This window comes from Phascolarctos cinereus, unplaced genomic scaffold (genome assembly GCF_003287225.1).
Source record: "Phascolarctos cinereus isolate Bilbo 61053 unplaced genomic scaffold, phaCin_HiC Scaffold_3;HRSCAF=262, whole genome shotgun sequence".
Lineage (NCBI taxonomy): Eukaryota > Metazoa > Chordata > Mammalia > Diprotodontia > Phascolarctidae > Phascolarctos > Phascolarctos cinereus.
In genome coordinates, this window is record NW_027555736.1 from 243,090,010 (window position 1) to 243,116,368 (window position 26,359).

Here is a 26,359-nt window from a genome sequence, read left to right on the forward strand (position 1 = left end):
TCACTTAACCCTGTTTGCCTCAGTATCCTCATCTTCAAAATGAGCTAGGTGAGAAAATAGTGTATCACTCTCATCTCTTTTGCCAAGAAAACCCCAAATGGGATCATGAAGCGTCAGACACAACTGAAACATCTCAACATCCCACCCAAGGCCGCTGTGAAGATCAAACGAGATGATATTTATAAAGTACTTGATACAGTACCTAGAACATAGTAGATGATACATAAGTGCTATGTTGTCTATTTTTGTTATTATTTTATCTTGACTCTGGGCATTTGTACTAACTGTCCCCCCCATGCCTTGAACCCTCTCCTTCCTCATCCTGCCTCAGCTTCCCTGGCTTCCTTTTCATCACAGCTAAAATTCGACCTTCTGTAATCCCCTTTAATTCTAGTGTCCTTTGCCTATTATCTCCTCCTTATCCCCTCCATACCTTGTTTATATAACTGTTTACATGTTGTTTCCCTCATTAGACTATATGCTCCTAGAGAGCAGGAGCTGTGTGTTACCTTTCTTTTTGTCCCCAGTGCTTAGCACAGTGCCCGGTAGGTGCTTAATAAATGCTTACTGACTGACTGATAAGGTAATATTTCTTCCCTGAGTTTTCCCTTCTCCAGCTAAATATACTTGGGCCCATTCTTATATGACAAGGTAACATGATCTTGAGGCCTTTCATTGTTGAGAATATCCATGCCAGCAAAATCACATATCCTTCAAGAATTAAAGAAATGTTAAATTATTCTCAAAGACAGACAAGCATACAAGATTCCAATTTACTTCTGTGTTCCTAAGGTACCGCTGACTTTCACCTCAGCCCCTTGCCACAAACAGCCTCGTTTTTTCCCAATCACTATCCCAGAGAAGCTTGCATTCTCTTTTTAATGCCTTTGCCATGATTTCTCCTTCAGTCTCTAGATCCTCTTAACCATATTTCCTACAGGTATTTTCACAGGTTTATGTCTTTTTCCCTATCCTACTGTTTCTGAAATAAGCACAGAAATTTGCCTTTAGTGTCTTCATATGGTTTGAGTGCAATTACAGGATTCTGAGATGCAGTACAAGGAAGGGTAGAGCGCTACAAGACAAGAAGACAGCATGAAATGAGAGTCAGCTGAGAGAGAGTAAAATAAGCCAGCTTTCTTGGGGGAAGGGGGGACGGGACGGGGGAGCAGCAGTCAGGGAGGATGGACACAGATCATGTCCTGCTGGGATCTCCAGTGGAAGGAAGGCACTAAAAACTGATAAAGCTAGGTGAGTTTTTGGTAGGATTCTTATCTGGGACAAACAGGACCAGGCATTGAGGGGAAAGAATGGGGAGCGTGGATCTGGTACACAGAGTCTAGTATTGATTCATCCTAGGGGCAAGAGGCTGTGGAATTGGCAACTAGTGGATATTCAAACTCCCCTCCAATAGGAAAAGGGGCTTTCAGCCATCATGAAGGCCTTACTTTGGAAGAGTGACTCAAGGGATTTGAACCTCCTCGGTGGCTTCTTCATTTAGCAGGGTTGAGAGGCTACTGAAGTCTTTACAGGATGCTTGTTTGTTGTACTATCATGGCTGTTTACTGCTAGTAATGCCAAAGAAACAGACTGAGATAAATAGGCTACGGGGAGAGAGGTAACATGGTAGAATTAATTGAGAGCCAGACTCAGAGTCAGGAAGACTTGGGTTCAGCTTCTCCCCTGACACATACTGGGTGTGTGTGACTCTGGACAAGTCACTTAACCTCTCAATACTCCAGATAACTCTCTAAGATTCCAAATGCAAAGTGGTTGCTGATTTGCATTGGTGGAGGGGCATTACCCCACTGGGGAATTCTTTATACTAATCATATCTCAGATTTGGACCACACAGGAAAAAAAAATGGCAGGGAAAGGGTGACACTGGAGGAGAGGAGAGGGATTACAAAATTACAAAGAAGGAGAGAGAGAGAGAGAGAGAGAGAGAGAGAGAGAGAGAGAGAGAAAGAAACTATGGCCTTAGTCTTAAGTACATACGCAAGCAGATTGCTGTTTTCTTAGTTTCCTCTATTTAGTAATATATTCTTTCATTTGTCTTCACAGAGTCAGTCTAGTTCAGGGTTACTAGTTGGGGTGAAATTGTCAGTGCCTTCACCCTACACTTAGCAAGAAAAAAAATCTCATCTTGGGATCACACATACAGACCTCCCAGTGACCATTATAAATAGAGCTCTTACTGGCTCTCCAGAGCCAATTGTTACATTTTCAGCTTGAGCATTTATACCTCAGAAATGAGCAAATACAATAAAGCAGGTCTTGTTTTATTGTTCTGTTGGTTGTCTCTAGGTTTAAGAAAGTGATAGTGGAAATATTGATAATGCAGATTAAAAGGTGTGTCCTACCTTTTTGGAGAGCTGATTGTTAAAATTTTACCAACACCCCATTGTAAGAGCCTCCTAAGATTGGGGGGCCTGATTTTACATAAGGATTCTGAGATGGTGCATTTGTATTTCAAAGAGAAACAGGGCTATCATTCTCAGTCACATCCCTCTGTTTTCCCTGGCGAGTTATTTAGAATCATCAGCTTTAGTCTCTAATATTGAAAATTCTGGCTTAGCGTGAATGTTCCAGAGACATTTTCCTTTCCAGGAATGATTATCCCCAACAAATCACATGAGAATCTAGTTGCTTAATCAAAAGTGTTTTACATGCATTATCTCATCTTAGCCTACCAGCAGCTTTATATGATAGGTACTATTATTATCATCATTTTAGAAATGAAGAAAATGAGGCTCAGGTAGATTATGACTTCCCCAGGATTACCCAAGTAGTATGTGATCTGGACGTAGATCTTTCTGACTCTGAGTCCAGACTTCCAGCCACTGATCAGTCCTGTGGGACTATCTAAGTCCCTGACAGTGGTATGGCAGAATTTCCCAGGGCAACAATCTTTGGCTTAGTTACAGAAAGAGTTTCCTAAGTTGACTTTTCCATGACGTACTTATAGGCAGATTTGTTTAGAGTATATCATGGGACATACAATGGCGAGCTAGAGACCAGAGAGGAGCAGATTGGTGAGGGTGGAACAAATAAGGAACAGCAGAGATGGTTGGCCCTTTAGTGGCTAAAAACCAAAGAATTCTAAACAAGGGAGGGCTGGTTCCTGCACAGAGACAAATCACTACCATCCTCATAGAACTGAAGAAATGTGATGGACCAAAGAACAAAAAAACAACCTGGGCTCACTGAATCCAGTTCCAATGCTCCCTGCTACCCTTTCTTTCCTGGGGCCAGTAGTGCAAGCCAGACCCTCCCAATGTCATACCTCAGACAACATGGCATGATGAGAAAGCATCAAAAGAAAAAAGCTTACATGCTAGCTCTGCCCCTTCTTGGCTGGGAAACTGAGCAAATTACCTAATTTTTCTGAGTCTCCTTCCTTCACCTATGAAATAGACCTTTGATTTCGTCTTCATCTCTCAGTGAGGAAACTACCTTTGCAAAGTCCAATCAGCATCTACTCTGCAGCAGCTTAGAGAGTACTGATGGGTTAAGGGTTAATATGTCAGTGGTGAGACTTGAGCCCAGATCTTTCTGACTCTGAGCCTGCCTCTTGATAAGAATATTGTCATTTGCTATCATTGTTGTTATAGAAAATTAATTCTCATTTCATGGACTTCAGATATAAGTAGTCTGGGGACAAGTCACTATCCTGCTATAATTCCTTTGTATATGATGTTCTGAGAGACATAACAGTAATAATAATTATAATAATGAATAATAATAACATAATTAATAATAATAGCTAACATTCATATGGCACTTACCATGTGCCAGGCACTGTGTTAAGTACTTTATAATGTTTATCTCATTCTGATCCTCACAACAACTCTAGGTGCTATTATTTTCCTCATTTTATAGGTAGGGAAACTGAGGCCAAATGCAGTTAAGCAACAAGCCCAGGGTCACATAACTAGTAAGTGCCTGAGGCCAGATTTGAACTCAGGTCTTCCTCACTCCAAGCCCAGCACATCCACTGTGTCACCTAGCTGCCTGAGTGGAGAGAGAGTTGGCCTTGTAGTTGTGAAGACCTAAGTTCAACTCTTGCCTCTAACATCTACTTGTCTGTGTGCCTCTAGGCAAGTCACCTAACTTCTCAGTGTTCAAGGCAATTCTCTAAGACCTTGAACTGGTAATAAGAGTTTCCTCACCCAGGAGTTCACAATACGCATGAAATGATAGGTCCAGTCCCTAACTGAATGTTCTGTGGGCTATCACACAAGTGGATAAAATAACTGCTTTTTGTATTTGAACAAGAAGTTGAATATCTTTGTTCATCTTCTATACGCTCCTGCTTTTGAAAATATCCTCGGTGCAATCCCAGGAGCAGAAGGGATGAGAGGGAAGATATATCTCTTTTCCTGTTATAAAACAATTGTTTTCTTCTGCTGTCTTTGTATTTTAGAAGCTTTAAATTGCATGCAACTTGGACATTACAAGTATTTAATATTGGCACATCTGTGCGGATCAATGTTCTATTATACTGGTCCAGTTCAGTTTACTGGTTGTTCTCAAGGATATTTTGAGGTCCGTATTTGTGGCATAAGGATTTGTTGTCTGTCAGTCAATAAAAGACATATCAAAATTCTGATGTGTTGTTATAGCCACTAGATCATATCTTGCTAGGTGTTCAAAACGTGATCAACTTTCATAACCTACAATGATGCGTCACACAGTCATTACTATTTTTTTTTTTTGTATAACATTCCCTGATCAATTAGTCTGGGCTTCTAACTCTGCTGTATCTTCACATGGACCTGAATTGCCTACATGAATCCCTTCATTTCCGTGTGTAAATCTGAATGACAGTCATTGGCTCAGCGATTCTTGGACAACATATTATTGGCTGAATTCATGTGGATGTCACCCATGGAGGGTCTTTTGTTTCCATTCCTGGATCTTAGCTATTTCATAGGCTGCATCTAGAGGTAAACTATAACTTGTTACATTAGAAAAATGCATTGGCACAAATCTATTGGCCCATATTATTGCTTGGGTGAAGTGATATCTGTGTGTTTCAAAGGCATTCTTGTAAAAAAAAATTATAATATAATGTTTATCTCATTCTGATCCCTTTAGTTTTCGAGAGTATCTGTCAGTCTTCTTCCTCCTTTTTAGTGAGGGAGTACTGGTTCTTTCTATAACAACATTTGGGAGATGGGCCCTACATTTTGTTAATATTGTCTAGGTTTCTTGTTAAGATACCTTTCAAACCTGTTATGTTCTGTTTTATAGTTCCAAAGGTACACATTAAGACTGACATGACATATATGTTAAATGCTTTAAATCTGTTTTTCCCATTGGACTTTTATTTCAGGATGCCAGTACATCTCTTAACATATTCAGCCATAGTGTTTGGTGTATCTCATCTGGAAGCGATCAAGGTTTATATAACCATTGCCTTTATCCACTGACTAAGTTGGGATTTAAGTTTGAAGCCTGTAGTCTCTATCTTTCCTCAGCGTACATTAATAATTTAGACTTATTGAGTCCAATTACCATTTTGTTATCATTGGAGAAAGACTCCACAAGAGTTTAATGTGTTTTTCAGTGAAGTCATATGACTTGATATCACCCATGTACATCAAGTGATTAATAACATGTTTTGGTACAACTACCTTTTTAAATCAGAAGTCATGATCTCTTTAGGACAGTTGGCATTAAGGGTTTGGGCCCAATCTGCTTCCTAGAGGTTACCCTGCCTTGACTGAGTTTTACTAAGACTTTGCTTGATTTCTTGGTAGTCTGCATAGAGCACCCCAGAAGAGCAGGACCTAGTCAAGGTCTGAAAATGGCATCCTGTGAATTGCTATCCACCAGAGGTTTTGAACCTTCACTATTAACATTTAAACTTTGAATTATAACAAAGTTGATAATTATGCACCGTGGCATTATGGCATTACAAATACATATGTACATTCATTGGGAGGGGATGTAGCTTCTATGAAGAAATATTTATTCCAAAGGTATAGCAAAAACAAACATACCAGCATCCATCCCTGCCTCTACAGCTAAGGAGGCATAATCTCCCTCTATACCACTTCAATCTCTGGGGAGGGAAGGGGATTAGGTTTGCCCAACACCACCTGGGTGAAGAATTGGTTGCTTTTAGGCAGCTGCATGGCACCTAGAACCCCCCCACTCCACAAATACATGTAGAGCCCCCAGAATATTTGCAGCATCCTGAACTATGGAATTCAAAACGCTCTCTTAGGCCCCCTCTGCTCAAAACCATAGCTCATGTCACACTATCATGAGGACTTTTTCTCTAGTCAGCTAGAGAACACAGTTCAAAGCAAAAGCGTTTAACAAAATAGCGCAGTAAGAAAAGTTGCAATAGAACGTTCTCTCTATAAACCTAGAGCATTCTCATCTACAAATACACACCCCACCAGCAGAGAGAAAGGACAAGCATAGGAATCGCATCAGAGAGGTATTCTCAGGAAGCACATGGACACATGTGTGTCCAATACTTCAGGATCTGGTGATGTCATTACTCCGCTCTTGGTGGGCCTGCTCCCCTTTAGGCATCATTCCATCAGGCCTCTCTTGCCTACTAGGTGTGGGTTTATACTCTCTTGTGGTTCCTGAGAGATGGGCAGTCTCTTTAGGGCCTTTTGTCTTCTGCTACCAGTTTCTGGGTTTATCTCTTTTGGGCCACTTCCATCTCTTCTCTTCATCTAGCAGATTAAGGTCTGCTAGAGTGTACTGAGGAGAACTTCTCCCTGATAAGGACCGGCTGACACCACAAAAATTAGGCAGAATGCTCCCCCCAGGCTAAATCCCTTCTTTTCAACCCCCCTCCCCCCACGTTTGGGCACAGTGGAAGATTGCTGTTGTAAATAACTACTTAAGATTCTCCTTTTGTTATGTAAAGGGATTGCCCTACACCCCTCTCTCAATGTAGTATAATCAGTGTAAGGGACCCATGAAGTTTTAAATGTGCAAACACAGTGGTTTACACACTGTGATCTCTTTACAATTGTTAAGCTCTTTGATTAAGAAGGGAAGCAAATAATAAAGCAAGCTAAGCATGCCTCTGGGGGCTTTAAAATAACTGGAGGATTTTTGTCAGAAAACCATCCAGCAGTGAAGTAGCCAGGCTTTGGAGAACTCCAGGTCTTAGAGGGATTTAAATAGGCCCCCTTGCATCCGTATCAGAGGGCCACAAGGGAGAGGGGAAGGGAATGAGTCCAGAGGGAGTGTTTTACTTCCCTTCCTCATTGACTATATTATTGGAGGAAATGAGACAAGACATCCATCTGGGAGCAGTGATAGATCACTGAGTACAGAATATGGACCCAAAGAGATACAAAAAGATAGCCACCTGAGGGCAAGAAAAGCTTCAGGGAGCAAGACCCCATGTAATCAAGAGAATGCTGGCTACAGCCTCTAGAAAGGCCAAGCAGAGGGTTACACCTAAGGGGGACTTTGTGAGAATCTATAAAGGGAGAAAAAGGCTTCTAGTCACCAGGAGTTGTGAACGTTTTGTTATATGTGCACTCTACATATGTACATCACTACCTCTATGCTTTTAAGTTGGAGCCCACTCTCCCTAGGAATCTCGTGTAACCAGACAGCACCCCCCTCCCCCACTCTGGACAGTTTGTAATTATTGTTCTTTTGATACCACCTTAGTGAATGTCCTTTGCTAAAAGTTAACTGTCTGGTCTATTATTAAGAGGAAATACATACTGGGGCTCACAAATACTAGAAACCCCCAGCCCCTCAGTGCTACCTCTAGAACTCGGAGCAGAAAAATAGTTAAGCAAAACTCTAGGGAACCCAACAAACAAATAGAAAAGCAGCTTGGGAGAGTGGTCCCAGAAGGCTTGCTATGCTTAACATGCAAATGAATATCTGCCAGAAGCAAAGGTAAGCTAACAGGCAAGGTCATTGTGTTCTACCAATCTCATCCGGATTCCTGCTTTTCTTGTGCATTATGTTTCAGCAGGAAAGTTCTGTTGCGGTGCTGTTTTTCAGCCAGAAACCTATCTCCCTACACATGTAAGGTACTGAGCTGAATCTTCCACTAGGACACTGCCATCCCAACAGCCTGCAGTCGTTCAGCTGTTGCTAAAAACTGTGGGAGCTTAGAGGTAGGGAAGATTTCAATTGGGCCAGGCCCTCTGCCCAGTTCAATGGCACCTCAAGGTTTAATGCCTTCCTTGATTTCCAAGTCCCTTCTAACTTCCAAGGGATGCAGAGGCACAAGGCCAAGCTGAAAGGCAAGTACAGCTGGGGCTTATTAATAGCAACCCAGAGTCAAGTTGGAAGGCAGCAAGCCCTTCCCTCTTCATATTGGATCAACCAAACAAGCCATCTGGAGCGAGAAATCGGACTTCAAGCTCCATATAGAAACTCCTTAAAAGCCTAGAACACAAGTTTTTCCTCAGCTGGCAATGTAGGCTTCCTCACTGTCTCAAGTCATAACTGTGACTTGCAAACTGTGAAATCAAGAAAGTTAGGGCTTTTATGTGTGTTAAACAGCCTCAGTAACCTTAAAAGGCATGATCTTACTTCCTCAACTGTGAGAAAATAAAAATGTGTGAGATTACTGATTTGGTGTTTGGGCACTAAGTTTGTAAACCCTCCTGTAATCACATCTCTGGCTCCAGGTTCAGATGACTCTTCTGTTCTATTCAGCTATGGCAGGACCTGCTTTCAAATCTGGCCCTGCTATTTAATGGGCATAGAGGAACAGAGATGGAAATTGCATCCATGGCTGGCATGGAGAAGAAGAAGGATGGAGAGAGAAAACATTTTATCTGACCCCTGAAGCCCTGAATTGGGATCTGGAGGAACTCCAAAGTAAAGTGCTGTTATTTCCAAGCTGAAGCCTTTTTATTTTTTTATTAACAGGAGAGGCAAGCCTCAGAGTAGCTTGGAAAAAAAAAAACACAAAGCACTATATTCAGATCTCCAAATGGTGCTTATATTTAAGAGCAAAGTCAAATGGGCTTTGTTTGTCCCCTGCCCGATCCAGCAGTTCCACCCTCTGCTGTCCACATTCACAATATGAGTCTATTCCAAAAGTGGTTCTGGGCCCTGTGAATTTGATGGCCCTAAATTTCCTCTCTCTGAACTTTGGGTTCACACTCATCAAGGCCACCCAAAAAAGCTAGCCCCACCTATAGGCAGACTCTTTGCATGCTATGATTTAAGGGGCACATAAATCCTTCCCTCTGTGGGTCCCTCACTTTCCTTCCAAGTCACCTCAAGTTCCCATCGTTCGGATCTCTCACTGTTTTGGTTTCAGGCATTGGATTGCCAGAAAAACCGCAGTTAAAATGCATTTATACTACCTAGTCTCGATTGTAAGGGATTGTATTTAATGGGCACCATTAATAACAATTTTTTAAGTTGCTGACACAAGACCAAGTCCTCCCTGCAGTCTCTGTAACATCTCCACCCTTTTCCTCATCTCCTCACCCTTCAAATAATTCATAACAACAACCAGCAGTGATAAAAACATGACTAGTAGGGAGAAAGGGTAGGCCCAGAGACTGAGTCACAGGCTGAATAGAGGGTTAGTAACCTGGAAAACTGTAAGCCCTATCCAAGCAGTAATGTAATTTGTACTGGTTGGTGTGGTGGAAAGGCTGGGAGTCATCAGGACCTGGCTCCAACCCAAGGTTACAGGCTGACGACCCATCACACCCCCCCCCCATACACCCTATGCTCTACCTAACCTAACCTATTGGCTGTTCCCCATACCCTATCATCCATCTCTGGCCTCTATGCCTCTCTTTTCATAAGCTGTTTCCCATACCTAGAATGTTCTGCTCTTAACCATCCACTCTTAGAATCCCTAGTTCCCTTCAGACTCAGGTGCTACCTCCTTCAGGGGGCCTTTCCCAGTTCTCATAGTCATAACCATACTCCAAGCTCCCCAATAGTTGATTTGTTTTGTATGTATCCAGCATGCATTTATTTGTAAATACGTGGAAACCAACCCCCCCCCCAACAATGTAGCTCTTCAAGGACAGGTACTGTCTCATACTTGTAACCCCAATGCCTAATAATAGTGCCATACACATAATAAGTGCTTACTAAATGCTAGTTGATGAGGTTCTGGTCTTGACTCCTCCGTGATCGGTGACTATGGATATGTCATTCTTTATGTCTCTGTGCCTCAGTTTCCTTATCTATAAAATAAAAAATTTAGACTAGATCAGTGGTGTTGAACTCAAAGAGAAATAGGGGCCACTAAACCATACATAAGGATCCCTGATGGCAACATATTGATTTAGAAAACCACATATTAACATTATCTAGGTCCTATTGTATCTTTATTTATCTTTTTATTTATTTATGTATCTTTATTTAAATCTTTAAATATCTCCCAATTACATTTTAATTTGGTTCTGGCCATACTCAGGAGTGTTGTCAGTTCTGTTTGAGCCTCTGGACTAGATAATTTCTAAATCACCTTTTAGCTCTGAAGTTTAGCAGTTCTCTCCCATTTGATAGCTAAAACATTAGCAGTCAGATTACCTAGCAAAGCTCAAAACATATACAGCCTCACTTGAGTAAGCATCCTACCCTTAACTCATTATCACTCATCCTCTAACTTCTTGAACCATATCATTCTTTCCATGTATCACCTCCTCCACCCCTTTACCACCCGCCATCCCTACTGTGTCCAGAATAGTCTTCAGAAAAAGGCTCTCCTAAAACCTGTTGTATTGACCAGGGCAGGTGAATGTCAAAGGGAGAAAGATTCACATCAGAGCATCAATACTGGTATTTGGGGGGTGGGGTGGAGGAAGATACCCTGAGGTCATTGAGTGTCTTGACAAGAAGTTGGAAAGGAGAAGAAACTTTTCCTCCTTCACCATGTTCCCTACTGCCTAAAGTGTGCTAAGAACCCATGTATTTTGTATGTCATTAACAACATGAAGCACGGCTTAGATCAGGAATCTTTTTACAAACTGTTAGATGAAAAACCAAATAAGCATAAACTTCTCAAAAGCTCTGCTATCCTGTTTCACCATGATTGGATCTCCACTGAAAGCTTCCACTTCTTTGAGTCTACAGCACATAATTCCCACAGTTCCTTTTCAGTTTTGAAATTAACATTATACAGTATCTACTGCCATCTTGTGATCATCCTTACCAACTCCATGCCAAAAAATACCACTCAAATGGGTCTGTCTAATAAGTTTTCTCCTGTTTAGTTTCAAGTGAAATTATCATGCTATATTAAGACTGTGGATTACTTGTATTTTCAAGAGAAATTTAACATTAATACCATGCTAACTCTAATTGCAGCCTGACAGTCTGTGGCCCTGGGAAACCAGTTAGATCACAATTGACACTATCTCTTCCAGCTAGGCAGTCCAATCAACAACCTTATTGAATTTTCATCATGAGCTGAAAGAGTATAATTCTGTAATTATAAAGGAAATCATCATAGTACCATTCCCCGTCTCCCCACCCCAAAATATTAGGTCTCAAATCATTTAGAGACTTATTTCATTAACTTGCTTATAGTATAGACTTGGTATTTGACTCACCTTATCTTTGCAGCTATTCCCTTAGAGTAGGGGTTCTTAACCTTTTTGTGTGTCATGGACCCCCTCTGGCAGCCTGGTAAAATATATGGATGTCTTTTCAGAATCACATTTTTTAAATAATTCAAGGAAATGTCCTATTTCAGTTGGAGGTTAGTAATAATAATGATGCAATTTTTCCCCATCCAAGATCAAGTGCTCCCTGACATCTATCCACAGACCTGTTGAAAGTCCTTGAACCCCAGATTGGGAAAGCTTGTCTTAGAGGGAGGCTGAGAGGGTAGGACTCCAAAAAAAAGTTCAAGGCTACAGAAGGTTCAGCTGGTGTATGGACAGAGGTGCCACGTAGAGGAAGGAATGCAGGGCAACCATCCTTATCTAGCAAAATGAATTCAGATCCAGCTGTGCTGCCAAATGTGGCCAAAACTTTCCGTTCTCATGAAAGCTCGGTAGATCATCTGAAACAACAGATAATCCCAAAAACGTATTTATTTGACTCAAGAATGTACCACTGGATTCTACTCGGCAATGTGCTTTCTATCTGGCACAAGGGCTGGAATACTTGTCTTGGGAGCAGGAAGCTAGGGATTCAAAACCTTCCTGGGATACTGTAGAAATGTGGGAAAGTCATTTAACACCGCTTTTCTGAGCCTCAATGTCCTCTTCTGTAAAATAGGCATGATACTATCTGTCCCACCTTGGTTTCTAGTCCCCCCTTTGACATATACTGTCTGTGTAACCCTGGGAGAATCTCTGAATCTCTCGTTGTCACTACATAACTGTCTAAGTAATTACAAGATTGCAGGGTAGTTGTCAGTCAGCATTGGTAGATAGCTTCCTTACCAAGCATTCCTGCACCAAGAAATCAAAGGTCCAGAACCAAAAAGAAGTGCCTATCTCACCAAGTTGTTGTGAAGCTTAAATGAAAAAACATATGTAAAGCACTTTGCAAACTTTAAAGCAGCTATATAACTTGTCTTCTTCATTTTCTTCTGGTTCGCTTGTTTTGCCCCGAGCTAATATTGAAAATAGTTTTCATTCTCCTGGCACATGTCAGCCGATGAACATTACAGAGAGGTAGGGGGAAGTCTCTCTGTGTTTGGGAATAATTCACATGCAAATAACCAAAAGTCATCTCGTTAGCTCTATTATGACTATGCTTCAGTCATTCTAAACAGCACTAAAAAAAAAAAAACATTCCCAGCCTGTACCATGTCATGAGCACAAACAGAAAGGACCACCGAATATTGGGATTTTCCATATTGAGCAATGGGACTGTTCACTATTATTATTTCATACACAGCCTAAAGATTTGATGTTTGTTCTATTGTGTACCTACAATCTATTGAATGTTCAATGCAACTCCCACCTCCATCCCAGAAAACCCATTGATCTAACCCTCGAGCAAGGATTCCCAACTTTTCCCTGATCAACAAACTATGATTGTTTCACTGGCTTTGTTACACCCTAACTCCCAGCTCCTGGTCCTCAAGTAAAAGTATTACCTAGAATATAATCTTTATTGTTTAAATCAAAATGGATTTTGGATTTATTTTTGGGTAAATTGATTTATTTTGATTAGAAAATTTCGGGACAGAAGTTAAAGTAATTAAAGTGATCTTGGAGCTAAGAATTGCTGAAGTAGAATCTTGTTTCACCTGAAACTCAAAGTTACCACCACCACCACTATCACCCCATCTAAGAAAAAAACAGCTCTGGGTCACAGTTCAAGCAGACTTTCTTCATCTTGGTGACTTTTCTCAAATTCTCTGGTTCATTGTCCTTATGTCAGAGTTCCAGGGAAAATTCCTTAAGCAAGACTTATGTCTAGATCATCTCTCATAAAAATCAGTAGGATTCCTTTGTATTCATGTACAAAGCAGTATGCATCAGATATGGGACAGCTATTTGTTTTCTCCACCACAAAAGAAAAGCCTGATGGACACAAATTGTTGTTATTGTTCAGTTGTGTCCAAGTCTCCACGACCCCGTTTTGGGGGTTTTTTTGTTCTGCTTTTTGTTTTTTGACAAAGACACTGAAGTGGTTTGCCATTTCATTCTCCAGCTCATTTTACAGGAGGAACTGAGGCAAACAAAGTGACCAAGGTTACACAGCTAGTATGTGTCTGAGGCCAGCTTTGAAGTCAGGAAGATGAGGCTTCCTAACTCTAGCCTTGGCAGTTTATCAGACCCATTTTGACCATGAAGTTAAGTGACTTGACCAAAGTCACCAATCGAGTCTAACTCAAAACTCAAGCTCTTGACACCAGATTTAGTGCTTTTCACATTCTATCAGAGTTGTCCCAACATGGCACCTCTCTAGACCTCAGCAACCTTCTCCACAAATTGAGGGAGTTGGCCTAAGCATCCCTTCCAGCTATAGTTCTCTAATCTAGTCATAAAGGCTTTTCTGAATTTCATGGTGTTAACCGCCATGGAAACACTTAAAAATAAGCAGCATCTTTTGCCCCCAAGTATACTAAACCACTTTACATAAAACCTTTTGACCATGCCTAATGGAAGTTTCCTGACCCTAGTTTTACAGAGCTAACTCTGAGGTGATCCAGTGTTACAGTTCACTCACTACTGTCTCTTAAACTCTAGTTCATCAGAGACCTTCTGAACCTGAACAGATTTTGTTCTGAAAAGTCGTCTTGTAAAGTATAAATCATCTGATACTTAGCCCGTTCCATCTGCAGTGTGACCTGTAACCTGATTATAGACATTAGAAACTAACTGCAAGTTATAGTACCAATTTCTCACAAACGCTATTGTGTAAATGTGAACATTTTAGAGAAGAATTCATCATGGATCCTTCATTTTTTATTCTAATAAGCTCATATCCAAAAATCAAATCCCATTACGACAAATATCTCTGTATAAAAAAAACCAGTTTCCCCTATCCCCACCCCACAGTGGATGGCCACTAATTCAAGCATTGTCCAATACTCAAATGTCCTGTATGTCAGAATCATAGATTTTGAGCTGAAAGGGACTTTAGAGGTCATCTAATCAAACATCCTAATTTTATAACTCCCCTAAGACCAAACAAGTAACAGGGCTAAAATACAAATCCAAGTCTTTGACTTTAAATCTAGTGTTCTTTCTGCTGTACCACATGGCCTCATGAGAATTTGGACAATTCCTTGAAGTTCATAATAATGGGATTTGACTTATACAGCAAAAACCTCTGTAAAACAAACAAAAAAATGTCGTCTAGCTCATAGCAGAATCCTAGGACTTTGCAACTAGTAGGTTTCTCAGATGCCATCAAGTCTGACTCAAAATGGCTTCATTATTTAGAACAATATTTGACTAAAAGTTCTAATACAATAATGCAATTACCTGTATTTACATTCTATCTGCTCTTAAGTGAGTACTTTCCAGCAAAGCACTCAACCCTTCCTTTTGTTTTTCCCACAGGAGGACTATAACCAACTGAGACCACTCTCCTACCCCAATACCGATGTGTTTCTGATCTGTTTTTCTGTTGTAAACCCAGCCTCTTATCACAACGTCCAGGAAGAATGGGTACCTGAACTGAAAGGCTGTATGCCACATGTCCCTTTCGTCCTCATAGGAACACAGGTTAAAGCCTAAGATGCAGATGTGGGTGGATATGGGTATGGCTGGGTAGGTGGGTGTTAAGAAAAGAAGAATGGGTACCTGAACTGAAAGGCTGTATGCTGCATGTCCCTTTCGTCCTCATAGGAACACAGGTTAAAACCTAAGATGCAGATGTGGGTGGATGTGGGTATGGGTGGGTAGGTGGGTGTTAAGACAGAGGATTTTTTTGAAATCTTTGAAAGCTAATCTTATGAATCTAATAAGTATATTATAGAAACATTTCTTTTGCAAATGCTTCAGGATCTTTCATATAACTTAGCCACAATCATTTGGTCCACACAAAAGAGAGGTGAAGAGCTAACTTAATAATGGTCTTCACATACATGAATCTAGGTACAGATGTTCTCTATTTCCATTTAAGAATACCTCTCCTCACTGTCATCTTGGAAAAGAAGATAAAACTGGACTATTTTATTGGTATTGCATGAACAAAATGGTAGTTACAGAATTCTTTTAAGTTCTTTATAAACTAACCAAGTTTTTCAAATATAAGAAATATTTTATAAATAAGCAATAGTGTTAACCATGTCCCTCACTACTTAAAAATCTTAAATGGTTCCCCGCTGCCTACTGATTTAAGTCTAGGCTCCTTAACATAGAATCTGAAATTCTTCATGGTCTAAGTTTAACCTCCCTTTCCACCCTCATCTTCTATTTCTTCTATTTTCTTCCCCTCCTCTTCCACCAAAGTGGATTTCTTGCTGTTCCTTAAATCCACTCCATGTTTTCCTGCCTCTGTGTCTTCGTGGATATTTCCTTCCCCCTAGGGTGCCCTACTCCCCCAATGCTACCTATCTATACACATCTCAGGAAGCTCCTATAAGACCCCACTCAAATGTTATCTTGTTCTGAATACTTCCACGATCCCTATAATTTGATCATTGGATCCTTAAAGAAAAGGCATTAGGAAAAGTGCTGCATTTGCAGTGAGAGAACATAGGTTCAAATCCTCTCTTGTTTCTCATCTATAAAATGAAGAGGTTAGACTAAATGACCTGTAAGGTCCTTTACAGCTCCAAATCTATGATCCTATAAATTTTTTTTATTTCTTAAGATAATTTTAATAATTATCAACAAATATGAACATCTCGGTATTTAAAAAAGAAATGAGGATTTTATATGAAACTATGTACTCCGTTTATATACAGTTGTTTGTTGTTGTTGTGTTTTTTAAGGGATCATGTCTTCTTTAGCTTTCTAGTCTCCACAATGACTAACATAGTACTTTGCTCATTATAGGGTCCTCAATAAATATTTTTTGAATGAATGATTTTCAGATAGTTGCCCTCATGCCCACACAAGAAGAATTTAAAGATGGCATTTGTCTTTACATATTTCCCTGGATTTTGCCCCTTTTTATTCAAGTGACTATGTCTGCAGATAGAAAATTGCATGAACACTGAATGATACTGATACTGTTAGGATTATAGGCATAGGTTCTCTTCAATATTATTTTATTTTCCTTTTTGGCTTTACAAAGGAAACTGGGGAGGGAAAGAAATCTACAAAGGGGTAGAGAGATGTTTTCTAAAAAAATAAGATGCATATATTTGAATATTGTAAATTGTATATATTTGTATAAAACAAGCAAGAAAGAAGAAATATCCCATTTATAAATTGGGGTTATAATTCTGTTTTTATGAAAAGTATACAAACATGGCAGTATTGCTTGATACTGGGTGCTCACTACAAAAATAATAGACATGAAATTCGAATACTCTACGTAATTTAATGTCAGTACTGCTTACTGAGAGGCACTGATGCTGCTCATCAAGGCAGGAAATACACACTTGGTTAGAGATGAATAATGCAAGTATAATCAGATTTGGAATTAATGATTATTGCTTTTTGCTTCAGGTAAAAAGCCCACAAAAACTCAGAATATTCCCTGTCACTCCCACACATACAAACGTATGTGATATATAGTTATAATGTGATATGGCATTATTTAACATGAATGTCTAAATTTATCCATCCAAAAGAATGTTATCCACATTAAAGTAGTCACCTAAGGACACCATACACTTATTCCACTGTTCATTGAGAACACTTTTAGAATTGTCTTCTTTTGAGCGTGCTCAGTGGTGGCAAATATTCATCCTCTAAGGGTATATTTGATTTTTAGAAATAGCCAAAAGAGATTGGGAAGTAAGTATAGTGAAGCTGTATTAATATGAATTTAGATAATATTTGGTGAAAAATAATATGTAATTATAAGATGATGAAACTCTTGTACGGCTCATAAAGTAGCTCTGGAGGCAATTCCAAGAATATTTGGTCAAATGACAGGATGATAGGCATTAACACATTGACTCCTCAGGTGACATTTTGGAAGGACAGCATTCATTTGTGTTACGTTCTTTGTGTATGTTGTTTAAAAATCAGCCTTCTTACTTTATGGTCCTAACCCGTGAATGTGGTTGTTCATTTCTGAGATAAAAAATTCTTGCAGTATGTTTGTAGGTTTACTGCTTCACAATGGAAAACTTCTACTATAATTGGGGGAAACTGAGTTTGCCATGTGTGCTCTTTTTGCTAGATTGATCTTCGTGATGACCCCAAAACGTTGGCTCGGTTGTTCTACATGAAAGAGAAACCCCTCACTTATGAGCACGGAGTGAAGCTTGCCAAGGCGGTATGGTAAAACTTGAGTGAAATCTTCAAATTTATTCTAAGACAACAATTTGGAATGTTATATACGAGTGCTTTGGAACTGGCAAGAGGGGAGAAACTGCCATGCTTTTGGTAGCATTCATTTCAAATCAATTCAACAAGCATTTATTTAGTGCTGGGCACTGAGGATACAAAGACAAAACTGAAATAGCCCTTGCCCTCATAAAGCTTACATTCTACTAGGGCAAATAAGTAAATATGTAAGTAAGGAAATAGTTATCCCTTCCACATCATGGTTTAGATATATCACAGGTCGGCATAAGAAATCAAATGGGAATTTTGAGGGAGTTTTGCAAAAGCCGCAGATAACACACAAAGGCTAAAAGACGACAGAAAAAATTTAGAAACTCAGATAATCAAATATTGCATAATATCAACCCCACATTTTACAATAAAGTACTGTAAACACCCCATAAAAGAAAAAGAAGAAGTTTAGACTTCTTCTCTGGTACAAAGGGAGAGCCAAAAACTTTTAGGTGGATTTTCCAGATTATGGAGGTACTGTGCCCCTAATGTATTCCCTATGGAAAGGCTAACTATACAAAGTAATTTAGAGGTGGGAAAGCACTAACAATTGGGGAAAGGAGAAGGGATCAGGAAAAAAAATTGTGGGAAATATCATTTGAGCTGATCCTTGAATAGGTGAGAATTCAAAGAGCTGGAAGTGATAAGGGAAAGTATTCCAAGGTTGATTGGTTTGTCGTCCCTCATTCTTGAAGAGGACAAAAATGACGTCACTGTGCTACAGTCAAGTTACACTGTGTCTGACTGTGGCTGATCAGACCAACATGAGCTCAGAATGTTCTACCACAGGTCAGGCACAAATAGTCCATGGGGACATTTGGGGTGGATTCTCTAAATTTGTGCCTCTCGAGTTTCTTTTGAGCTACTTCACGATTCTGCTTTGCTCATGGAGCACAGCACTTTCTCTGATGGGAGCGCGCCATGCTGGGCAGTCCTGTGCCAGTATCTCCCAAGTCCCACAATCAATTCCAAACTTCTTAAGAGAGATCTGGAGTGTCCTTGTGTCACTTCTGACCACCATGTGAAGGCTTGCCCTGTGTGAGTTCTCCACACAATGTACGTTTTGGCAAGTGTATATTTTACATTTGAATAACGGTGCCAGCCCATTGGAGTTGTGCTCTCTGAAGTAGAGTCTGCATGCTTGGCAGTTTAGTTGGAGAAAGGACCTCAGTGTCTGGGATCTTATCCTGCCAGGTGATCTTCAGAATCTTCCTAAGACAATTCAAATGGAAGCGAGTCAGTTTCCTGGCATGGTACTGGGATACTGTCCAGGTCAGCACAACAGCTCTGTAAACCTTCAGTTAGGCAGTCAGTCTAATATACCTCTTCTCTCCCATACTTTCCTTCGGAGTCTGCCAAACACTGAGCTAGCTCTAGCAATGTGTGCATCAATCTCATTATCAATATGTGCATTCCCCAGAAAGTACACTACCAAGGTAAGTGAACTTATCCGCAGCATTCAAAATTTCTCCATTTGCAAGGGGAGAAGAGTGCAGAGGGAAAGAGGGGCAACATTCTGAGTAACAGCTCAAAGGACACAGTGGAATTTTCTGAACAGAATAACAAGTAGACCAGTTTGGCTAGGATCGGGAGAATATGAAAGGCAGTGAAGTAAAATCAGTTTTAAAGGACAGATTGAGCGGGGCACTTGGGTGGTGCGGAAGATAGAGCACTGGCCCTGAAGTCAGGAGGACTTGAGTTCAAATCCGGCCTCAGGCCAAACACTTGACACTAGCTATGTGACCCTGGACAAGTCACTTAACCCCAATTGCCTTAAAAAAAAAAGACAGATTGGAGCTAGATAATGAAAGGTTTTAAAAGCCAAAGGAGTTCATTATTTATCCTAGGGGTGATAGAGAGCCACCGAAATTTCTGGAGTGACATGATCCAACATATGTGATTGAAATATTGATTTGATGACTATGCAGAGGATGAGAAGAAGCTGGATGCAGAGAGGCCATTTAGAAGGCTGCTGTAGTAGTCTAGCAAGGGGTGATGAGGGCTTGAGCTAGGTGAGTGGAAAGGAAACAGATGTGAGAGGATTTAACTTCTCTTCTGTAGCCTTGTGGGAATGGTTCATTTGATTAATGCATTGTCAAGCAGTATTGTCTGTACCCTAATAAGAAGGAAATTTGGTTAATTAAAACATCTGAGGTTCTTACTGTTTGATTTAACAGCCTCCATGATTGCTGTTTGCTGCATTTTACGATAATAAAATCAGTCATCCAGTCTGTTTATTTGTAAATCTCACTCCACGTTATAGGTGAAACATTTAAATTAGCCTCTAGAGGCATTTTGTGGTTGTCTCAGGAGAAGCGTTAGACTCGCATCTAGCAAGTTAATGTGTGCTTAATACTTTAAAAACTTGACAATAATTGATACAGTGGAATGAAGTCGTGGATCTGAAGTAGTAGGATCTAGATTCAAATTCCAGTTCTATCACTATTTATATGACAAAGAGCAAGTCACTTAATGTGGGAGGAGACGTAGGGCATTAGAAATAATGCTGGATTTGGAATCAGAGGGCCTCAGTTCAAATCCCAGTTCTGTCACCTGTGTGACCTTGGGCAAGTCACTTAAAACCGCTCTAGGCCTCAGCTTCCTCATCTGTAAAAGAATAAAGTTGGACTAGGTGACCTTGAAAGTCCTTTCTGTCTCTAAATCCATGATTCCACTATTCCCCAGGCCTCAGTTTCCTCATCTGTATAATGAAGTAGTTGTACTAGAAGGTGTCTAAGGTTCCTGATCCCCTTGGAAAATCTGTGCTGTCAAGAATTTTTAAAAGAGTAACTCAGACAAAAAATAACCACAGAAGGAATATGAACTTTTTCCCTGGGACTTACAACATATTCACAGCTGCATTTATTTTTTAAATGTCCTTTCTTGGCAGCCACAGTTATTTCATTATGAAAACTTTGGGGGAAATATTTGCTAAGTTCTAAATTCTGCTCATGCCTGCTGTGTCTCCCTGTTGCTGCAAATATCAGTCTAAAATGGATACCAAAATTCGTATATTGAGGACAAACTTCATTTTATACAGTGAATGTGCTCCTGAAAAGTTTTCTGTAAATCAAATCATACTTCCCCATTGACATTTCACAAAACTGTCAGCTCTATGATAGCTCTGCTCCAAGACTGCAGAAATTCATGAAACATAAGTGGTCGGATCTGTATTAAACTTATATTGCTGCTCACTGATTTTTTTATTCGTCATTGATTGCTGCTTTCAACACAAGTATCAATCTGAACCTTTTCCACTTTCTTTAAACTTCACACACGGCCCTCTGCCCTGATGCCCCCACCTTCCAAGCAGATAGCCTTGCTTCTTACTCACTGGGATCAAAACCAACTCAAGTGAATTCTCTCAGCTTCCTTCCTCCATAACTCCAAACCCTTCTGTCTTCACCCATCCTTTCCTCTTTTCTTTCTGATGGAAGGAAGGAAGGAAGAAAGGAAGGAAGGAAGGAAGGAAGGAAGGAAGGAAGGAAGGAAGGAGGGAAGGAAGGAGGGAAGGAAGGAGGGCAGGAGGGAGGGAGGAAATGAAGGAAGGAAGGAAGGAAGGAAGGAAGGAAGGGAAGGAAGGAAGGAAGGAAGGAAGGAAGGAAGGAGGGAAAGAAGGAGGGAAGGGAGGAAGGGAGGGAGGAAGGAAGGAAGGAAGGGAGGGAGGGAGGGAGGGAAGGAAAGAAGGAGAGAAGGAGGGAGGGAAGGAAATAAGGAGAGAAGGAGGGAGGGAAGGAAGGAAGGAAGGAAGGAAGGAAGGAAGGAAGGAAGGAAGGAAGGAAGGAAGGAAGGAGGGAGGGAGGAAGGAGGGAGGGAAGGAGGGAGGGAGGAAAGGAGGGCAGGAGGGAGGGAGGAAATGAAGGAAGGAAGGAAGGAGGGAGGAAGGGAGGAAGGAAGGAAGGAAGGAAGGAAGGAAGGAAGGGAGGGAGGGAGGGAGGGAGGGAGGGAAGGAAATAAGGAGAGAAGGAGGGAGGGAAGGAAATAAGGAGAGAGGAGGAGGGAAGGAAGGAAGGAAGGAAGGAAGGAAGGAAGGAAGGAAGGAAGGAAAGAAGGAAGGAAAGAAGGAAGGAAGGAAGGAAGGAAGGAAGAAAATGTCTTTGCCATTGGTTTCCTCTACCTTTCTCCAAATCTTTGCACTGTCAAACACATCACTCTGCCTTCTCTCTTTGTTCTTCAATGTCTCCCTCTATACTAGCTCTTTCCATTTTGAAGGAAAAGGTCTGTGGTGAGCATTCACTGCACAAGGGACAAATATAGGTTCTCTGCAAAAGATTAAGTGGTTGGGGAATCCTTAAGTTGGGATGAAGACAAGTATTATGTTTATGGCAAACTGGGACCTGGGAAAGACCTTGGCTTAAAAAGGCCAAAGTGTCCCACTGCATCCTGGACCATCACCAATCATCCTGATCTATGTCTTGGCACTGCATCCCAGTAACTATGGAGCAGAGAGTGGGACTGATCATTTTGCACAGCTCTGCCTCACTTAAATCCAATTCATTTGCAAGTCAAGACATCATCCTTGTGATGTCACTGGTCCTCTTTGAGAATGAAGGACAAAAACAACAGTCTTCCTCTACCTTTTGCCAACTTTTATTGCTATCATATCCCCTGCATCAGCTCACTCTCCCTCTCACCCTCATTCTCTGTTGGGATCTTTCTAGTATGTACCATTTATTCTCAAGAGAAGCTCATTTATAGATTAGTGGGCCTAGAGATAATCTAGTCTAGAAATTTTTAATACAACCACCACATTATAGCTAAGAAAAAGAAGAAATAGAAAGATAAAGTGACTCACCCAAGGTCACACAAAAGGCCAGTGGAAGAACTAAGTGTAGAGGGGGCAGCTAGCTGGCGCAGTAGATAGAGCACCGGCCCTGGATTCAGGAGGACCTGAGTTCAAATCCAGTCTCAGACACATAACACTTACTAGCTGTGTGACCCTGGGCAAGTCACTTAACCCCATTGCCTAAAATAACAAAAAAAAAAAAGAACTAAGTGTAGAACCTGGGTCTTCTCATGAAAGGTATTGAGGTTTAACAGAATGTGTGCTGGTTTTGGAGGCAGGGAACCTAGGCTCAAATTCTGTTTCTACTTTTGATTATGTATGTGACCTTGGACAAGTTACATCCTCTCTGGGTCTCAGTTTCCTCAGGTGTACAATGAAGAGGCTGGACTTACTGACCTCTGAGCTCTCTTCCAGCTCTATGATCCTATGACTCCATGACTAGTTTTCTTTTAACCTTTGGGTTTAAACAGGATTACTATTCTTATTTTCTTTTTCATGATAGCTTGACTAAGAAGGAGTCTAAGTGTTGCCCCAGGTCATATCAATAATAGCAAAACGAGACCAAAAATCTAGTACTTCTAATGTCCAGCCTATTCGATGAATGGTACAAAGAATCCATTAATATTTCCATCTAGCATCAGTTTTTTAACCCAGGGTCTTTGAACTTTGCATTTTTAAAAAATATTTTTTGCGTTTATTGTACTTTTGTATGTTTGATGTTTTGTTTATTTTTAACATAATTGGTTTCCTTGGTTATCCTATGCATTTTATATTATTCGTTACTTTGAGAAAGAATCCAAAGGCTTCACCAGACTGCCAAAGGTGTCCGTGGCTCAAAAAGGTTAAGAACTCTTCAACTAAAAGGTGCTTCTATTCCAGGGGATTTCACCCTCATTTTTCTATATGATACACTACATATACCTAGACACACTTGCATTTCCAACTGAACTGTAAGCCCAGAAATCCTGGACTTTTCCCAGACTGTACCAAGGCCAGGTACAGCTAGTCACCATTCAGAGTAGAGACAGAGGGAATGCCCTCAAGTCTGGATTACTGCAATAGCCTTCTGGTTGATCTCCCTGCCCAAAGTCTCTCCTCACTCCAATCCATCCTCCACTAAAGTGTCAAATTGATCTTCCTAAAGCACGTTTTCAATCCCTTACTGCCATTCAGTAAACTCTGGTATCTCTCTGTCATTTCTAGAATCCAATATAAGAGTCCCTGTCTCGATTTTAAAACCCTTCCTTCCTAGCTTTCCAGTCTTCTTATACATTACTCTTCTCCACATACTCCATGATGCAATGACTAGCCTCCTTCCTACATGTTTCACAAGACTCTCCATCTCTTGATCCTGGGTATTTTCACGGGCTGTCCACCATACCTATCTTCATCCTCCTAGCTTCCCTGGCTTCCTTAAAGCTTCGATTAAAGTCTCACCTTTTGAAAGAAGACTTTCTTTGTCCTCTACAATCCCTCTGAGAGCATTTCCAATTTATCCTGTCTATATCTTGTTTGTACGTAACTGTTTGTATGTTGTTTCCCTAATTAGACTGTGAGCAGGAACTATTTGCCTTTCTTTGTATCCACAGGGTTTGGTAGATAGTAGATGCTTCATATGCTTGTTGACTTGACTTAACAGCACTGAACTCCCTAAATGATGAATTTCTAAATCCTCAGAGTCTTCAAATGACTTTACTCACCCCATATAATTTCTGAAATCATAGCAACTTGAAAGTTTTTAATGGCTGATAGAATTTATTATGACCAGTTAGACACACTAACTATAAAATAATTAGAAATTTCTTTTGATATTTTCCTAGATGACTGTTGGGAGTGGCTAAATGGCAAATAGTCATTAGACTGAAATGTTAATTAGATTATCATGCTTTAAAGATTTGATAAAAATCAAACAAAATAAACTTGGGTAAAATCCAAAAACAAATGAGATGACATATTTTATGACATAATTAGGGAATTTATGTCTCTGCCTTTTATCTCTCTCTGGTATCCAACTGTGTTCTTTAATTACAAAGTAGCTGTGCCATTGCAAAGACAAACAGTGAAAAAATGAAAGTTGTTTTAAAAATAGCCCTAAACTTTAACATCTAATATCCTTTTCTTTGGTATTTTTCTACCATGAAGCAACATTTTTTCACAGCTACTAAATTCAGGGTACCTTCTATAAAAGTTACAGAAAATTTTATCAATACAGTCTTCCCTGTCACTTAATGAGATTATTCCCCAAAGCTCTAATTTTGGCATTCTGTATCCCCCCTTAAAATGTAAGCTCGCCAAGGCAAGTACTTTTATATTTTATATTTTTATCCCCAGTGCCTAGTATGGTATATGGCATATAGGAGACACTTAAATGCTTCTTCATTCATGTATTTAATATCCAAATGCTCTGTATTAACCATCTCATTATTCCCATAGCTTCAGCAACCACTTCTTTGCAGATGACTACCCAATCTAGACATCAGCTCTTGACTCTCTTCTGATACCCAGGGTAGCATCTCCACCTACAGGGCAGCCCTCCTACCAGGCCTTTAAACTCAACATGTACAAAAATGAACCTTTTGTCTTTCCCCTTATACCTTCCTTTCTTCGTGACTTACTATTTCTGTCAGTAGTGCCACCATTCACCAATCTCCTCTACTCAAAGTTTTGGTACTTTTATTGACACTTTCCTCTCCATCACTTGCTCTATCCAACCAGTTACCAAATCCTATTGATTCTATTTCACATCTCTCTTATCTGTGTTGTTATTGTTTGCTGTTCATTCGATTCATTTGTGTCCAACCTTCATGACCCCATGGACCATACTATCCACAGGGTTTTCTCAGAAAAGATACTGGACTAGTTTGACATTTCCTTCTCCAGTGGATTTAAGACAGAATTAAGTGACTCGCCCAGGGTCACATAGCTAGTAAATGTCTGATGCCCAATTTGAACTCAAGAAGACTCATCTTCCTGATTCTAGGCCCAGTGCTGCATCCACTGAGCCACCTGGCTGCCTCCAATCTATGCCCCTACCTCTCTCTCTATTCCTGTTGCTATTACCCTAGCACAGGCCCTCATTCCCACTGCTTGTAGTATTGAAATAGTTTTCCGGTGGGTCTTCCCACCCTTACTCCCCTTTTATAATCCAAACTTTACATCATTGCCAAATTAATCTTCTTTTACATAGATCTAGTCATGCCATTAATATGGTCAGGAATTATTTGTGGCTCCTTTATACTTACTGAGTAAAATAAAAATTTCTTTTCCTGGTATTCAAGGCCTTCCACAATCTGGTACCATCCTACCTCCTAATACCTTATTAATACTTTTCTCCAGACACTCTATGCTCCAGTTAAACCAAGTTCCTCTCTGCCACTCAGGGAAGCATTGTACTCTCCTTCCTATAAGCCTTCACCTTATTCCCCAGATCGCCAATGGCCTCCCTCCTCTTCATGTGTTGAATATTACCCACCCTTTAAAACCCAGCAAAAATGCCACTCCCCTTCATGAAGTCTTCCATAAATCCCCTCATTGGTAATGACTTTGCCACTCACACCTCACATCACACTTTTTTAGACCTCTTTAATGCTATATTAGAGGTAGCTAGATGACTCAGTGAATAGAGTGCTAGGCCTGGCTAGAGTCAGAAAGACCTGAGTTCAAATCAGGCCTCAGACACTTGGCTTTGCGACCCTGGGCAAGTCACTTAACC

The 26,359-nt window shown here is 40.4% G+C and overlaps 1 protein-coding gene across 2 annotated transcripts in view; it reads left to right on the forward strand.

Moving 5' to 3' along the window:
* The window catches only part of RHOJ (ras homolog family member J), a 139,156-nt gene that overhangs the window by 102,887 nt on the left and 9,910 nt on the right, over positions 1-26,359 (forward strand). The window contains exons 3-4 of one of the 2 annotated variants that reach the window (XM_078151522.1): positions 14,961-15,125; positions 17,704-17,804. In XM_078151522.1, the coding sequence (XP_078007648.1) occupies positions 14,961-15,125; positions 17,704-17,804 (266 nt within the window). The remainder of the gene's footprint in view (positions 1-14,960; positions 15,126-17,703; positions 17,805-26,359) is intronic. The other variant, XM_020986507.2, reaches the window with a different exon arrangement.